Source organism: Paramormyrops kingsleyae, chromosome 5 (genome assembly GCF_048594095.1).
Source record: "Paramormyrops kingsleyae isolate MSU_618 chromosome 5, PKINGS_0.4, whole genome shotgun sequence".
Lineage (NCBI taxonomy): Eukaryota > Metazoa > Chordata > Actinopteri > Osteoglossiformes > Mormyridae > Paramormyrops > Paramormyrops kingsleyae.
This window is the reverse complement of record NC_132801.1, coordinates 10,884,238-10,902,516: the sequence shown is the minus strand read 5'-3', so window position 1 is coordinate 10,902,516 and position 18,279 is coordinate 10,884,238. Positions and strand designations below refer to the sequence as shown.

The following is an 18,279-nucleotide window of genomic DNA, read 5'->3' as shown; positions in this document are numbered from 1 at the left end:
CGCAGGTGCCAGGGAGCCGGGCTGCTGACAAACGCCCCCACCGGGTTTGCGTTCGCTTCTGGGCCTCGCACGAGCACCTCACCCCTCTGCACGCACGCGCCCATCCTGCCCGGCACCCACCTGCTGAGCCAACAAACATCTGGACCAGAGCAGCGGCCCAGAAACAAGAAAAGACCAGGAAGAGATGCCTCCCCTATCCTCAGGCCTTGTTTATCGGAGGCCGTCATTTTGGTTGGGAGGTTTATTCAGTCAGAGACTCCTGGGAGAGAAGCGGTTGCCGTGTTTGTTTTGGTGTGTCTTCCCTGTGCTTCTCTGAGAATCTGAGCCGAGTCCGTGGCCCATCCACGCGTTCTGGGCTTGCTCCCTTTTTCCTGCCGCTGCTGTGATTTCAGTCACGCCTCCTCCTCTTCTAGCACATAATGGTACGACGGAATGGGATCGCACTCTTGCTAAAGATGTGCTAATTGCAGTAAATGCTTCCCAGCGTGTCTGTGCCGCTGGGCCTGGATGCTGCTTATCGACATATTAGCCTCCTGGAGGACGTGTGATGGTATCTCGGTGTCAGTGATCAGCCCCCCCCCCACCCGCCCTGTGGGAAACGGGTCATTCCTCCGGCTGAGCGTCTTGTTTGTGTTGGCAGCTGTGGGGGGGGGGGGGGGAGATACAGAAGAAAACCACGCTTCCCTTTTCTGCTGACAAACATCCAGCTTGCTGAGGGTGTAAATCTTGAATGGGTTTTCAGATTGGGGTGGGGGGGGGCGGGGGTTTCCAGGCACGGTTTGTGTTTGACTGTTTGATTTGCCTTAGTGCCCATTCCAGAGGAGTTCTCAGGGGCTGGGAGATCAAGGAGGAGGGCAAGAGCAGCCGGAGCACAGATTGGGAAGAAAGCCATGCACCTGTTTTTTAGGATATAAAGATATTTCTTTTAAGAAGTTCAAAAGGTTGTTGCAATTGAAGGCCTCCAGGGTTGAACATCTTCTTTTGGGTTTATTTTTCAGTTGGGGTTTAAGGTCGAGCGTCTGTCACTCAGGCTGTGAATTAGTTTTCTCTTGGTCCATGAACCTGGGGCCGGTCTGCTCCATGGATGAGCACTTTGAAGGAGCATCTGTAACCTCTGAATCCTCTGCTCTCTGGGGGCGGCTGCTGTCGGAATGCTGTTCTCCAACCCCTGCAGAATGTTACCACCAATGTGACTATTAGCAGTTGCAGCACCTCGAACCCGTGACCCCTGCTGCCCATGCTCATTTCCTTTCATGGTTCTCGCCTGGCTGAAGCATTTGCTTCAGATCAGACACCGTTTCATCCGTTATCAGGAATTAGGAGGATTAAATAAGTAGCAGGAGTTTCCATTTTTCATGCTTCTTTGAGAAAATTTATAAATTATTTGTTGTTGTGTGTCTACTTGTTTCTCCTCCAGAAATCATCGATGATCTTTCGCACTTGGTGGACAAAACAGACGGCAAGATCCGCAACGAATCCCGCAGGGTCAAGCTGGTGGAAACCAAGGCATCTTCCTGTGGTGAGTTTCTCCCTCACACATCATATTAACAGCTCGACCCTTTCGGAGAGCGAGATGCGTATTGGCAAGATGACCGAGTCCTTACACGGCGGAGTCTTGGTAAAGTTTCTAGAACTCTCTAAGTAGTGAGGATCATGCCCTTTTTGGCAATGAAAGTGCGAGTGTCCAGGATGGTGTGACTCACGTTTGTAATTTAAGCCGTTTCCCTTCAAAACGCATTTGTTTTGTCGAACAGACATATAAACCAGAGAGGAGGGTATTGGGTAAACACTCTCAGTAATGCACATGGTCCTTCGGCTTCTGTTGGGGGTTAAAGGAGATCAGAATCTCTCCCGCTGCCACTAGAGGCCGCGGTTTTTGCCCACTCCCGGCTGCCAAGGTCCCTACTGCAGCTGCAGGCGCACAGAAGTGCATGAATGCCGCGTGATTAGCCAGGAGGTCGAATGCAGGGGCTGCCAAAGTGAGGCCGCAGATAAAATAGAGCGCCGTGCCCTGGTATGAGGGTCGTTTTCGTTTGAAGCAGTGTTGGGATTTTTAGGAGGTCTCCTGAAGAATCAGCCCCCCTCCCTCTCCTCCATCCCGGTCTTTCCACCCTTTTCGGTCCCAGTGGGAAAAGGCAAGAGTGGCGGAGATAAACCGGGGGCCCCATATTCCCTACCCCCTCCTCCCTTATTTGCCCGGTAAACCCAAGGGCCACGTCGCCAGGGAAATGGCCACCTTTCTGGGGCCCTGGTAACAGGGTGACCCGGGACCGGGCTGGTCGACTCTGGTGAAACAACAAGATGAAGGTCAGCTTATCGGAGGGGCGACGCTATTTCTTGGTCGCCATGACACCCGGCGGGCCTTTATTTGAGGATCCCAGACTCCGAGTCACTGCCATATTGTTTTGCCCATAGAGGTTTCCCTCTTATGCCAGCGCCCAACTACATTAATGTATTCCATGGGCTGGGGGGGCGAGGTGAAGGGGATGAATGATGAATGAAAACTCCCCCCACTCTTATTTGCGCCCACCCTACCTCTGTTTTCACTCCCCCAATCCCTCTTCCCCTCTGTCACTTTGACACTTGTCTTTGTGTCTGACGGACTGACAGAGAAGGAATTGAAAATGGAACATGCCACAGATCTATCAAAGGGGCCCCTTCTTTTCTGGGTACGTGTTTGTGGTTCCCCGACCCCGGCTGTGTTTATGTTCGAAGCCCCCGTTACTCCCGAGGCAGTGCCTTCTGTTATGTCTCGCCCGACGGACTCATACGTGGGAACGGCGCCATTCTGCTGTCGAGGGCCATGTTTGACATACTCCGCCGTAACCATGTCATCGCGACGAGTTGCTTCTGAGCGCCTGACCGTGATTCTGGGCGTCCTCCGCGTCACGGTTCATGAAATCAGATGACAGAGACGACAGAGAGTGACTTCTCTCTCTGAATGTTTTGCAAAAAGCGGCACGAGATGTAAAGGTTATTTTTCCGCCAACGGTCAAAGGTCCCAGACTGAAGCTTTACCACAGTATCATGTTGGAATGCTGTTTTCCTTCACTTCCCAGATACTTATCTCTCATTATTACGTTCACAAGCTGAAGGGACGATCTGATGGCGATTGAAATCTGATACAGACAGCCAAACTTATTAGCCGCTATTGTACGTCTTTGTCATCTTTTGAAGGTGAGCGGAGTCTTTGAAGAGGTTTAGGGGGCTTGTTTTTTTCTTTTATTTTCTCTCAATGTGACAAGCAGTGCTCACTGTGGTTTCTTATTCCCACGGCATGCTGGATGGCAGCCTCTTAGAGATGCGGCTTGCTCCGTGATTTTAGGACGGGTGAGATGTGCCAGGCCCTCTGTCTCAACAGGAGAGACTCACACAATTCTGTCCCAACTGGAGAGACTCACACAGTTCTGTCCCAACTGGAGAGACTCACACAGTTCTGTCCCAACTGGAGAGACTCTCACAGTTCTGTCCCAACTGGAGAGACTCTCACAGTTCTGTCCCAACTGGAGAGACTCTCACAGTTCTGTCCCAACTGGAGAGACTCTCACAGTTCTGTCCCAACTGGAGAGTGTCAGACTAATTTGCGATATTCCCTCTAATCCTAGATGGAAATGTTGCTAATGAAGTAAAGGCTGCAGGCCGAAATACCTCTGTGTGCTTTGGGTGGCTCAGGGGGGGTTTGAATTTTTCTTGTAGGGTTTCTCCAAGACACATGAGAAGAGCCTTTGTCTTGCTGGTTAATAAGCCAGGGATTGAGTACCCCAACTGTAGGGGAACCGAGAGCCGGGGACCAGCGAGGAGGAGGAGGTGGAGGCCTGGGATGGGAAGGAGGAAATGCAGGGGGTTTGTGTCAGACTTTCCGGGTATTATACAGGAGGCGAGGAATGGGGTTGTTGGGGGAAACTCCCCGATTGGTCCATAGAGGGAGAAAATGTGTAAGCTGAGCCCTCCAGTGTGCTCTCCTCCGATCTTGACTTAATTAAGGAACTCGAGCTTTTGTTTCTGAGATCCCCGTTACGTGCAGAGCTCCCAAACCCAAGAGTGTTTGAGTCGGGCAGCGGTTGGGGAAGGGGTGGCGGGGGGGGGGGGTGGGTTGAGGTTGCCTGGGCTGGAAAGTGTCTACTGCCTTTGTCTTTTGTTGCCCAACTGAAGGCAAGAATGAGTGCGGGCTGGGCCTCACCAGGGGTCAGCGTGCCTGTGGAGGAAGGAGCCCCCCAGCTCTGGGCTCTGAACGCTGTTCTGTGAATACCCTCATCAGAATCGAATGGCGTGACTCTGGTGGACAGGCATGTTTGGGCCGTCCCACCTGACTACAGAAGATCACATCTAAATTGTAGCCAGAGGTCGTTTTTCTGCCCCCCATGATGAAAAGGACCCCAAGTGGATCGAAACTTGGTATCTCAAATTCTGCTGCTGCTTCAGCCAGATACCTAGAGCTGCTACTGTTAAGGACTCAAACTCCTATAGAAACACTGTCATAAAAAAGATTAACATTAATTTGTTATGCATACTTGAACTGCATCTGACGATGGGTCTGAGTGTGACATCCGGCTAGGGGAGGGAATTGCAAAAAAAAAAAAAAAAGGCTCCGTCACGTGGAGTTTAAAGTAAAGGCAGCGCTTTAAACTCAGAGACGAAATACAGGCCTAGATCAACCAGTTTTAATAGTGCCAAGTTTGCCCCAAACCAAAATTACGAAGTTGAGTCTGTCTTTAAAAAGTTAAATGCAGTCCCTTTCATGGAGTGACTTCCCCAGCTGGAGAGAGGAGGGCAGATTAGGCCTGGGGGCCCCAATCCTTCCAGCCGCCTAGAAACTTAGGACGGGCGGCGCGAGTTTCCCAGGGTTTAATCGCCTCATCGAGCTGCCCGGGGCAGCCCCTCTGTGCCGCTAATCTACTTAGCCTGCAACGAGCCGCTCCTGCACCTCGCCGTCCTGAAGCCGACTTGCATCTCAAGTAGGCCTGCATTGTCTGGGGCCCTCAAACGTACCCATGTTCCCCCGGGGGGGTAAACGAGCCTGGCATGAGACCCCCGATTTATTCCTGCCGGGGTCCTAATCTCGGCGACCCGCCATGGGGCTGTGAGCGAAGATCTCAGTGCTTTATATTCGTAGTCTGAGGGCCATTTCTCTCATACTCTGCCTCCCATCCTGGTTTGCCACTTGCAATTAATATGGCTTTAATTTGGGTACTTTATCTCATGTCCTCGCAGGACACAGTCCTGTCCTTAAGAGGATGTGCAGTTAATAATTGCTAACCCCTACCCAACAAACTGCAGGACTTTTTGTGGGGGAGGGGGGTTGCCGGTGCTCTCAGACACTTCCCGCCTTTGTACATGTTATGATCCTCACCCCTTTAATCAGAGCCCATTTTTATCCGCATTTAATTCTATGCTAATTACACATATCTGTGAATTTGGAAGGCCGTTTGGTGAGACCCTATTGTGCGTGTGTGCTTTAAGAGGATTACAGTTGGTAAAATGACGGGTAATCATGTTAACACAAGACTCGACCCGGCCGCCAAGGTCATCTGTACCTTTTGTGTTGCACTGGGGGGCTGCACACCCAGGCAAGGGGTTTCCCATGTGGAGCCTGACCCCCCCACTCCTCCCCGCCTATTCTGCCCCCCCTCATCTGATTTGATTTGTGGGGCTGAGGTGGTGGCTCGCAGTGGGGGCGTCTGCTCCCTGCCACTGAACGCCGCTTGGGTGGTCACTTTGAACGGCCTCTAATCTGATTGGCCAGCAAACATGACCATTGTCATCCGCCCACAGAATCGGGGTCAGAAGTATGTTATTTAGTTACTTAGCTGGATGGTGACAGTGCTTCAAAAAATGCCTGAGTAAAGATGTAGGGGGAGGAGAGGAGGAGGAGGAGGAGTGGTGGGTGGGGGTGACGTGACGGGGGTGTCCGCAGGGCCGAGACCCCTTAACGCTACTGTCAAGTCCAAAAACCACCCCTGGTTTTATAAGGACTTTACCAAAGCTATGTTAATCTGAGAGACTACACTGGTGTGTATTTTCCTCTGTGTGTGCTGTCTATAGTTTCCTTATCAGGATTATTCTTTAGAAGGCTTTCTGTCCTTGCTTGACTCACGTGTTTGGGATAGAAGAGCTAGTGGACGGCCCTGTTCCCCGTCTATCGCACTTTGGCCTTGCCTAACTCGGTGAAATGCTGTATCTGGCTGTAAGCCTCTTGCGGCCCGTGTTAATTCACCCATTTTTGTGACTTCATGAACGTTGGCTCTGGTTCCCCTTGTCCGACTGAAGCTTCATCCAGTTGCACAAGATGCTTCCTTGAAATTTGTTTGGTACTGTCAGAACGTACCCACTGCCCCTCCCCTCTCCTGCTAAGATGGCTTCCCTAGGGGTGCTGTGGCATGATGAAGCAATGTTACGGGTGGCGGAGAGAGGGAACTGCAGCTAACGGAGCCATTCTTACCGCCCTCCTCTGAGCCTCTTGCATCCACGGCACGGTGTCATCCGGATCCCGGCTCCGCTGTCCCGGGCCCCTCGGTGGCCCCATCGCCAGACCCGAGGACCGAGCCCCAAGTATGAGAGAAATGTAAGCCAAACGTGAACTAGAGGAAAGCCAGCCTCACTGGAAGCAGCAGTGGGCCGCTTGAGTAAGCAGGGACCTCGTGCGTAATTGTGAGTGGCTGACAGCCTTCAGATTTGCGGTGATTCAGATGTCTTCCAGAGAGCGGGGAGAAAATGGAGGTTAGACTGGTGAGGCTGTCGTGTAGCCCACTGGGGGCCGTCGTATGTCCGCTGCAGAAAGGAGACGCGGAACTCACGTCTTCCATGGGACTTCAGGAGAAAAAGCTCAGAAGGCTTCTGACGACTTTCAGCAATGGATCTTTTGTTGGAATCATGGACCAAATGAAAACTGAACAGGAACGGCCACCTAAACTGGAAAGTCTAATGCACTTCTGTGTCAATATATGTACATATTAATGCACAACGGTCTTGTTCTGAGGATTACTGGGATGTGATTTGGGTACAGTCCAGACAAACTTGGACCATTTTATTCGGCTTGGAAGAGGATCTGCAGTTGGAAAATCAACCATAAAACTGAACATCTCAGTAAAGCTCTGCTTGTACCCCTAAGTGAGGCACTTAACCTTAACCTGTAAAGAAAAAGAAAAAAAAAGGTCTGCAACAATTATGCTGATTGTGAAGGTGAAGAACCACGTGAGTCATCTGCCAGGGCTGCAAAATCAGCAGATGTTTGGGGCTCAATGGCCATTGGTGTACTGATGGTCATGCACGCCCATAACCTGTTCACCAGGAAGCCCAGCCACCAAACGATACTGCAGTAATAGTCACTTTACTTTGTCACATAGCTTTCAGCCATGCTGTGAACTGACCTCTGAGGTCATTGTTTTCCAAGGAAAAAAAGAGTTTTGCGAATCAAATGATCAGCAGCATGGACCTGCAAAACAACATGTTGTCATTGTGGTTGAAATGAAATCACCGTGCAGAGGATGTTGGATGTCGGATGTTTTGTGAGATAATTTGAGGGTGACCATGCTGGGGACACATTTCTGAGAGTATTTTTTTTTTCTGAGAATGTCTCACTGGAGCAGACTTTTGAAGTTATTGCGACTCCTTGTAAGGTGCCTCTCCGCTTTGTATTCCTCTCCTAGGTCTGCTTTCCTTGCTTGTCATCCTTAAATGCAAGTTATGGCTGTCATCTGGAGGCCTTCTCTGGGACCCTCACCTCCTTTGCAGTGCTCATCCTTGCCCTAACAGGGTTCACCTGAGCCGATCAGCCACTTTGTTTCCACCTGAGATCTCGCAGACATAAGCTGGTCAGGTTAGAAAATGGTCAGAATGGTCATGGTGAAAACATCCAGCTGTCTCTGTGTTGCTCTTTGAATGCTGATCTGTTCCAACCTCCCCGGGTGCTGAAATCACAGCTGTTTGGTAAATATTGGTGAGCCGTAAAACACAGGTCTGACCTCCACGCTGACGGTCTAACGAGGGGCTGCATGGTCACGTCCATCTCAGCGTGTGCGTGTGGCTGTCTCCTTCTTCCTTGAGAAGTCAGACCATAACCATCAAGGTTTTTTTTTTTTTTTTACGGGTGGGAATACAGGAGGAATAGCAAAGTAATACCTGTGGGCATCCCATAATCCCAGTGCTCACTCCCCTGTTACCATTATGCATGCTGGGAACTGCACATTTATGCAAAGATGAGGCAATCACCCACCACCCTGACGACTAGGCAGGGAAATCTTATAGACGGCCTTGCTTTCTTATTAATACGGCACATCTGTTATAACACAGTTCTCCCAAATGGCCAGTGGCCTTTCGCATTTTGGTTTGGATGAAAAAAAAAAAAGTCATAATCGTGAGAATAATGGGATTTTGACAATATATTGTAATATGCACCTTTTTTTATTTCCAGCATACAAAGAAACGTGTTCATGAAAGAGGAATACTTGATCATGCTGGAATGATGACATCATTTTGTTTTTTTTTATTCCCATTGGCTAGGCTAGCCATGTGGTAATCTCGCCTTCAATGCCATTATAAACGCAATTGGCTGCGATGCATGTAACTGCGTTTTTTCTTTCAGCACAGTCCTCTTACGAACCCTTGTGAACATAGAAGATAGTTTGTGGGATACGATGCCGAGAAGCTTCCAGAAAGCGCTCTTAACCCTCATGCACTAAAGGGACGGCACTTTAAAAAAAAAAAAAAAAGGGCCTGTCACCCCAAGCTTTTAGACGGCGTTGTTGCAGTTGATGGTCAGGACGCCAACGTGCTGCCTCTGCGCCCAAAGTTAAACGAACGCAGCTACCCTCAACTGCGTGGGAAACGGGGCTCGGCAGCGGTCGTCCCGGCAATTGGGGTGTTGCGTAACTGCGGTCCGGCCAAATCCAGCTGCGCTCCCATAACCCCCCCGTCTGTTTGGTCTTGTCTCCTCTCAGGAATGCTAGTGGTCATCGTCCTGCTCCTGATCGCCATTGTGGTGGTAGCAGTGTGGCCCACCAGCTAACGGGAACTGACCCCACGGCTCAGCGGCAGCATGGAAGGTCTCCTCACGCGAGCGTCACTGGCACTGCGGCAGGAGGACGGGGAAGCAGACGCCCTATCCCCCTGCACACACACACTATCTTATCCCCGTAATATGCTCCTCATCCCGTTTTCTTAAATTCTCTTTTCCCATTTTCAATATGAATGTGAGGTAGCATTTTCAGAAAGGCTGGATAAAAAGCAGATTCGGATCGTTCCGGAGCGGAAAGCGGGAATGAGCTGCTGACCTCCCACGTTTCCAAGAACTGTTTATCTCAAAAACGCCACTGCAGTCCAGCATCAGCGTCGCAATTAATGCACCGGGGGGGGGGGGTCTTGCTGGGCTGCTAATAACTTAGTAGCCCAACACCAACCAACGACTTAGACCGCCTGGTGCAAATTACTTGTCAGTAATAATAATTTAAGTGATTTAGCAATATTCATTCATATTTACTCTCGATGCCTGTATGTAATCTCTCCTAGAATGTCATGCTTATAAAATCAATTGAAGCAAAGGAAATAACGATTATGTGTTACTAATATACCTGTTTCCTTCGTGTTAAATTATCTTAACTGTAATTTGTAATAAATGACACCGACTGTAAGCTGCTCTGCATATCGCAATATGAGAACGTCGAAAATTTAAATAAAGGCAAAAAAAAAAATGTTTTTGCAGATTGACTTTTCGGTGTAATGATTAACTTCAGAGGCCGCGCTTCGTTACGTTAGCATGTTCTGTCTGAGCTGGAGATGTCGTGCAAGCCTTAGGCGATGTGCTACATTCTGCCCCGTCCTTTTTATTAGTTACTGCCGCTGGGAACTTTGGTGCCGTGCTTTGCTGCATTGCTTAGCTCCCGGAAGGAAGCCGATAACCAGCGAAGCTCCTTAAAAAGCGTCCGGCACCCGACACAGGTGCGGAAAGGCATCGCACTATAAGTATATTTCCGATAAAATCTCGATTTAGCTCTACTAGGTCAGTGGTTCGCTGGTTATTTTTTTCCTTCTGGGTTTAACTCACAATAACCATCTAACGGTCACTCATGGGTTGAAAAAGATGACAGAATCCACAGTGTTTCATGTCATTAAATATATTCATATATAATAACGATAATATATTAGTATGCATCGTAAAACAACATTGCAAAGCCGCAATGGGCACAGCTACACAACATTTACAATTCATAGTATGAACAGAAGCTGAAAAAATCAGCTCAAGATTTAATGCAGGGAAACAGTTTTTTTGCGGGGGGGGTTTACATTCTGGGACTACTGGACATTACGTTTTAAAGTTAATTTATATATGTGTTGTCAGACATGGATACAGTTAAATGTGATATTGTGTATTATGCTGCAGGACGATAAAATGTATTTAAATATATGCATATGCAATATATATATATATACATTCGGTTTTGTGAGAAGATACTACCAGTACGATGCAGTTCATTATAATAGACTATACAATTAATACAAGAAGAATTGTTACAAATGTAACATTTTCAGACCTTCCCCGGTGCCCTATCCCTGGAAACGTGCCCCACAGCTTTATTTTTCTGGCCTTCCGTGAGACTGGGTATCTGCCACTATCCTATATCTGTCTTAGGCCTACTGTCACGTCATGGGGGAAGCCCTGTGTATGGGAATCACCACTGACGAATCGGCTCCTTTGTCACGTGGGAGAAGCGTAGCCCTGACTCGTGAGGTCTGTATGGGGATTTGTCTATCTGGGGTCTATATTTTCGTATATAAGCTGCGTGTGTATATACATATAGGCCTATATAAAAGACTGGCTCATTTAACTTGGTTCGTTTTAACTTTAGGTGTAACTGTCGTAGCTATACGTGGAAGTTGCTTTGGTTCTGGTGACTCAGATAAGTGTAAGTTCCTCTGTGTGCGTGCCTGTGATCTCACAAGACTCTTTTCACTTCTGAAAGATGGATTTTTAACGTAATTTTGATGGAATCGTATTTTCTATTTTGTCTCGTTGTTATTGGTCTGCTTTGATGCGGGGTTAGTCTTATGTCGTTATAATCTATCTACCCATGTACATATAATTCTAACTATACAGATAAATATCACTGATTTGCAAACCTTCCATGGATCCTTATTATTTTGGGTTTTTGCCTGTTTTAGGAGAATATAAATACAGAAAATCCTAATTGGTAAAGCAGCGAAGCAAAACTGTCATGTTTAATACAAATATTTATTTTTTTCTGTTGATAGATTTTTAATGTCAGTTTTCAGAAATGCTGCACTTCTGTTCAAGATTTACACATACATTTTCCCAGTTGGGCGCCTTATGCAGTAAAGAGGCTTTCTCCGTTTGCTCCGTCACTGGTTTCGCTGGTGCTTCAGGCGAATGTGCATTTTTTCCTTTCTTTTTCGATTAAATCTTTCAGTCCGTCTCAGGTTTGGCTGCCAGACCAACAGTGTCCTCAGAGTTAGAGAAACATCCGAAGTTTTCATTTTCTTCATCGTTTTCAAAACAGCCTATATGGCTTTTGTTGTTTCTGCCGCCGGGACGCTGAAGGCGGCGCGCCAGAAGCCAGTACAGTTTTACAGAGGCAAGACCAAATGGAAAAAAAATGTGTGGAAAGCAGTGTGATGTGGCGTATTCACCTTAGCAAATACAGTTAAAACAATCCGCATCGGGCAATATTAATAGCCTACATCTTTCGATTATTAGGCTGCTATTTTAATTAGGCCTACTCCTTAGTTTGATTTACATATAACATGTTTTGACATATCTGAATTTGGGTTAGAATGTCCTTTTTCACGTGATGTATTTGTATGTATGATTTCTGAGACACTGACACCCACGTGTACCACAGCCCCCCCATCCTGGCCAAAACAGGCACGTGCGGTGGGGGCTGGGAGTGCCCCCCCCCCCTTTTTTTTTAATAGACAACCGACGATCAAATTCCACCAATCCCCCTCCCCGATCGCGAAAATTAACCTACAGTGAGCCGAATCGGTGATGGACGACACTAAAGTAAATAAAACCGCCTTACAAGCCGATGTGGTGGGGGGGGAAGCAAAATAAATGCTGCGCTTTAAGAAGCGCCTGTGATATCCAGAGATCACCGGGTGGAATCATCTTATTATTGTAGTTATTTTATGTGTGTTTGCCTCTCAGTGTTTGTGCAATAAATACGAAACAACAGCACCAGTATAGGGTAAGTAAGGAGAACGAGACTCCCCGGAAACAACTTTTCATGCTATTGTAAACCGACGACGGAGCGTTAGAAGACCGCACGGACATCCATTGCAGAATAGTGAGAATACGAACGTACTTTTCCCCCTGCAGGCAATGAATATAATGTATTTCTAACTAAAGCGTCCTCTGTCCTAGAGAAACACACTCAAAATAATCTTAAGTTATGTGGATTTCAGAACATTGTTTTTTTTTTTTTACATTTACGTTCTCATCCTCCCTTTCCCCCACGTAAACCAGGGTTAGCGATCGATTTACCCAGAACATGCAGCTTCTTAGCAGTTTTTAAAACAGCACAGAGGGAATTGTCATATATGAGGTACTGTCCACGTGAATAAGAATTTTCACAAGTATAAAAAAGAACGCATTAAACTTTCTACTGGTTCTGGGTGCCGTCCAACAACACCTCCCACGTGCCGAATGCTATTTTACATTAGGAGTGTGTGCATACACCATACTGAAAGATGTTTTATTCTACATCTAAAGTGTTAATGTTTCCCTTGATGCTCACAGTTTCTCTTTGCCTGTGATGCAGCCTCACACCCACAGGAATGACCTCCAAGATAAGAGCAGCATCAGCATCAGCTTGCATTGCCCTCCCACCAAAGCGGATGCTGTATGGACTAAGGACATGTGACTGAACAGGAATCCGATACAGGTTTTGTTTTTTTTTTTTGTTATTGTACCTAAGCGTTACGTTTGGTGAAGATGGACTGAACATTTTGCGGACCTACCATGGATAAAAATGCAAAAATGACTTTATGCACTGAAGAAATTAGGTGCAAACTTGGCAAATCACGAAAAACAAAAATTGCTTGAGGGAAAAATAGAAAACTGCAAAGTGAGTTCCTTCACGAAAGTTCCTAAAAGAAAAATCATCCTAGTTTTCTCGTCATGCTTCTATTGAAAGCAACTCCACCCCTCCTGGTCCCCCCATCTCCCCCCTCCCCCCTCCTGCAGTCACCTGACCCCCCCCCCCGTCGCTCTAGGCCTTCTTGCATTTGCCCTTCTTCTCACGCTGCTGGAACTTTCTCAGTCGCCGGGCCCACATGTCCCGCCATTGGATGACCAGGCTGGCCTTGTCTGCCACCACGCCGCTCGGGTCTGGGGACGAGTCATTGTTCCCCAGCAGCAGGTACTTCTTCCCAGGCTTGATCTTGGGACACTTGCAGGCCACGTCCTTGGCCCTGACCCAGAGGAGCTGGTCCCCGCGTCGGATGCGGCTCTGCCCTTGCTTGTAGACGGAGATGACGTTCACCGTGAACTTCCACCACTCGCCAGCCTTGTCTGCCTTCAGGATGTGCACCTGGAGAGCTGTGGGGACAGAAGGTACATGTGTCCATTTCATACACGTTCACAAAATGATGAATTCATGCTTCGTTTTCCATGCGTACCGGTACAGAGGAATGCTGCTTCTTACATATCCCAGACACACAAACACACCACTATACAGCAAAGCCTGGGACCCAATAGCAGGGTCAGCCATTTATCTGCGCCCCTTGGCGCATTTCAGGGAGTTTAGGGCCATGTTCATTGGCCCAACGGAAATGTGACTATTCTGCCAAGGACAGGATTCGAACCAGCGACCTTCTGAACGCCTGTTTTATTGACGGTTCTGTCATAACTATGGGGACTGCAGACCCTCTCAGGGAATCTATTAACTTTCTGACATCAGATACTCCTGTTAAAAAAGTGTAAAATGTTACATTACAGCCATTTGTCACCAAGATACAAAATAATAATTTAGCAAAATAATAAGAAAACAGTATTGTCCCTTATGTATGAATCCGTCCAAACTGCTGACTTGCTTGGCCAATATCACTCCTCCCATTCATTCCTCCTGACCTGACCTTTGCCCTCCCTTGTTGTTCCGTCCCGCACATTCGTTTTCACGGCAACAGTTGCCATAGTGTTTCTTCAGACAGAAGAATGGTTGCCCGTTATGTACATTTGAAAAGCACACCTCCCTGTGAACTGAAACACTCCACGCTGGATGTTTCCCTGACAACTGGTTTCCTTCTCCAGACCAGCGAGTTTTTAAAAAAAAAAGAGAGAGAGGAGGGGGAAAAAAAAAGGTTTCAGACAAAAGGAACGGCCCCGGGATTGAATTCCTTTATTTTCATAGCAAATTAGAGGAAATGGTGAAACATTTCACGAAAGAATCTGCAGACTTCGAAGGAAAAACAACCCATTGTTGGGAGCAGTAAAACCTGCGGAGAAACGCGGTATAAATGCGAGACTGCGGCCGCCTCCGTGATTTACACATGCGGCGAGCTGCCAGACATGCTACCCTGGAGCTGAGACGCAGCAAAGTCAGCTGTCTTCCCTCAGAGTGTGTTCAGTCTGTCGGGTATCAGCACTAAGTAACAGCATCAGCTTCTGCTGATGTCTCAGCGGTGCGCTGTCCGCAGGTAACGCTTGTTCGCGACTTTCCCGTGCTTTTCACTTATCACCGGAGGCTCACGTCACTGCGGTCTCCCTCCAGTGACTGACTTACAGAGGCTCCCATCACTGCGGCCTCCCTCCAGTGACTGACTTACATCGGCTCCCGTCACTGCGGCCTCCCTCCAGTGACTGACTTACAGAGGCTCGCCTCACTGCGGCCTCCCTCCAGTAACTGACTTACAGAGGCTCCCGTCACTGTGGCCTCCCTTCAGTGACTGACTTACAGAGGCTCGCCTCACTGCGGCCTCCCTCCAGTGACTGACTTACAGAGGCTCCCGTCACTGCGGCCTCCCTCCAGTGACTGACTTACAGAGGCTCCCGTCACTGTGGCCTCCCTCCAGGGACTGACTTACAGAGGCTCACGTCACTGCGGCCTCCCTCCAGTGACTGACTTACATAGGCTCGCGTCACTGCGGCCTCCCTCCAGTGACTGACTTACAGATTCCCACAACAGAAGCAGGAGCCTGTGTTCTGTCACGCGGTGGCTTTTCTAGGCAGCGCTTACGTAATCGATCCTGGCAGCAGAACGGGCCGGCTGGCAGCCGGAAAATCGGAGAGAAGGCGACAGACGGAGGGTAGCGGTGTGGAGCCGTGGCTCGGGCCGCACATCCTCACTGGAGTGTTCACAGTCGCTCCCAAAGCCAGCCCAGCTCTGCTCAGGGGGATGTGCGACTGCAGCCAAGCACCACGGGGTGCCCTAATTCCCCAATGGGAAGAGCTTCCCCCCAGGAACAGGAAGCAGCGTGTTCCGGAAGTGCTGCATGGTGAACAGGTTTGAGCAAATCAGTACCAGTCTCTGATAGAAAGTGGGCAGCTGTAGTCTATCAATAACCTGCCATACACTAGCCTTTCTTTGGGCTGCCAGAATGTGACTTGTCTGCCGACCCTGGGATTCAAACCAATCACCTTCTGGTCACATGGCATCCTAACCCTCTGAGCCACACATTGCCCACTGGGTTTTGGCCTCCTTAACGAGCTCATCCTTTCAAAAGCGGCCTTCCCAACCTTCTGGTTTGTTTACGTCCCAGTATCAGGCCAAATGGGGGAGGGCAAGAGGGCTTTGTGGCCCACTAGGGCTCAGGTGACACAAAGTCGCACAGAGTGATGTCACATGGAGGACCACCAAGCACCCGACACTGACAGAGCAGGGACCTGGAGGCTGCCACCCACGATCGCGGGGACGTCCCCGTTCCTGCAGGGGCCGAGGTTGGCATTCGTGGGTGGAGGTGGGCTGGTCCGGCCATGAATGGCTCATTGACGAAGAAGAACGGACCTTCTTCAGCCCCTGCGTACAATACGCTCTGTCAGAGCCCTCTGACCATCCTGAGGGGGTGTTGGGGTGGGGCTTTAGCGACGCTCAGACCTACACGTTACCCAGAGGAGGGGGCCCGCTCACACGTGCCCACACTCCTGCCCAGAGACTCTGCCTGGGTGACCACAGGGGCATGAGATCCTGGCAGAGAGAACTCCCTTTGATTGTTTGTTGCCAGGGGTGTCAGCCTGGGAATATTTCTCTCCCTCCTCATCACTGTAGTAACACACACAGACAGAGAATGGACACATAATGCATTCATCCCACCACTGCCGTGTCACACAGGCACTACCGGGTGGCAAGATCACGACCTCGAATCTGTGTTTTGGGGGTTGGGGGGTCAACCCTGCATGCTTGTTAACAGAGGGCCATGCCTACTGAGATGTAGGGTGAATTAACTGGGGGTGTCGTCCCCCACCGCCAAAGATGCATCACTGAATGAGGCAGACAGAAATGGTAAATGAGCCAGCCTGTGGGGGGTGGGGTGGGGGGGGGGCACTCACAATTGCCTCTCGCTGTGAGGAAATGTGTAATCTGTTTGAGCCTCCTGGACAGAATGGGAAGGCGATGGAGTTGAAGTCAGAACCATCACCATTGGCCATGAGCTGCCCTCAGCTGAGATTTCCAGACTACTCACAAGAGCCCCAGTGGAAACGTATTTATTAAATCAGTTTTTGTTATTGTTACAATTTGATATTTAATATCTAAACTGCATCGAGATCTACAAAACCTCTGGCATACTTTCAGTTTTCTTGAATTGCAAAGACTGGTCACAGTGTGTTTTCTTTAACAATGTGATTAACATGGCAGAAATGAGAGTGAAAAGCAACCTGTTTTTACCAGGAAAAATACCTGATCGTCAAGAAGAACTGCAAGTGTAACAGTTCAGTAGAAAATAATGCATCGTTTTATTTTTTGTAGAAATTTCGAAGGTTTTTTTTTAATGATGTTTCATTGTTTTGAATGCGCTCAATTTGAAGTCCACCTGATTCTATACACACACTTCCTGCTCAGGGGGGGAAGAGGCCGTCCACCTGGGGGAGAGCGCGACTGGAACTGGAGTCACCAGCTGAGAGCCGGCGTCCTCTACTGGAAGTGCTGGGAACATGCTCATCATCCTGGGATGCGTAGTGTAATTTGTCACTTGGGGGAGGGGACAATCGTTTGAGATTCTTTGTAATGGCACGTGATTAATGGTTTAGCTGATACTGAGTCAGGGGGTGAGATTGGGGGGAGGGAAAATAAAGAAGGACACCCCCTGTCCGGAGGTGATGGGGGTGTCTACTTTCCAGCGCAGCCAATAACATGCCATCTGCACCCTCCCTGCCCCCCACTGTGGTTGTGGCGTGTCAGACTCTGCACAGAAGCCACAAAACATCTTTTCCTCACTCTGCCCCCCCCCCCCCCCCCCCCAATACCCGCTGCTCTTGATCTAGACACTCCACTTCTGCTGTCACTGGAGAGTTAGCCACAGAAGGCACAGGCCACAAAACCTCAGTCTCCAAGCCGCTCAGAGAAGACACCGGAAACTTCCTATAAGCGGAACCTCCTAATGCGAACCATAAGCGGTCAGAGGGCCGTACGCCGCGTGATCCGGCACGGAGTGATTATTTTCAAGAGGTAAAGAGCATCTTTCAGTAGCTGCCTGTTTCCCTGCCTTTTTACGTACAACCCACCCCGCCTCGCTGGTCCATCCAGCCACCACTGGAAGGCGCTCTTTGTTAGCATGTGTCTTATGCGGAGGGCAGGATATACAGCAGGAGAAGGAGTCTGGCTGAGGAGTAAGCGAACCCCTTTCGGGGTCATCTCGTTTGCTCCGCCTCGACAGGACAATGTGGTAATACTTTGCCCTCTACAGCAGTCGTCTTCTCATTCTTCTTACAGTATTATATTTAGCAAAATCAAACCGCAGGCATGTGTGAGAAGCAGCCAGACCCTCCAAAGAGCCGCGTCCGATGGAGCACAGCCGCTGCTCGCGGGAGCCGCTGACGGTCTGAAGTCACCACCCAGGTTTATTATCTTTTTCATTTGGCGGAAAACTTGCTAAATCTGTCTCAGGACTTGACCTGACGCCACTCAGGATGTGGGTTTGGGCACAGTCCCAGCACCCCCCCCCAGCCCCCCCCCGTCCCAGTGTCCTGCAGTCCGGAGCGTGCAGACAGCGTGTTTGGGCCTGCATGCTCATCGCAGAGTACAATTATTGGGTCCTGCTTCCTGAGTTTTCTAACGACTTCCTCAATGCTGTACCTATGTCTCATTGCCCCCCCCCCCATGAGTCCCTCATGGC

At 49.2% G+C, this 18,279-nt stretch overlaps 2 protein-coding genes across 8 annotated transcripts in view; one reads left to right on the top strand and one right to left on the bottom strand.

The window, feature by feature from the left end:
* The window catches only part of stx8 (syntaxin 8), a 29,660-nt gene extending 19,964 nt beyond the window's left edge, over window positions 1–9,696 (top strand). Inside the window, exons 7-8 of the mRNA XM_023791974.2 lie at window positions 1,418–1,519; window positions 8,937–9,696. Of these exons, the coding sequence (XP_023647742.2) occupies window positions 1,418–1,519; window positions 8,937–9,004 (170 nt within the window). The 3' untranslated portion in view covers window positions 9,005–9,696. The remainder of the gene's footprint in view (window positions 1–1,417; window positions 1,520–8,936) is intronic.
* Window positions 9,697–13,203: 3,507 nt separating this feature from the next.
* ntn1a (netrin 1a) overlaps window positions 13,204–18,279 on the bottom strand; it is a 52,907-nt gene continuing 47,831 nt past the window's right edge. For all 7 annotated transcript variants that reach the window (XM_023791887.2, XM_072712122.1, XM_072712124.1 and 4 more), the window contains one exon: window positions 13,204–13,549. In XM_023791887.2, the coding sequence (XP_023647655.1) occupies window positions 13,221–13,549 (329 nt within the window). In that variant the 3' untranslated portion in view covers window positions 13,204–13,220. The remainder of the gene's footprint in view (window positions 13,550–18,279) is intronic.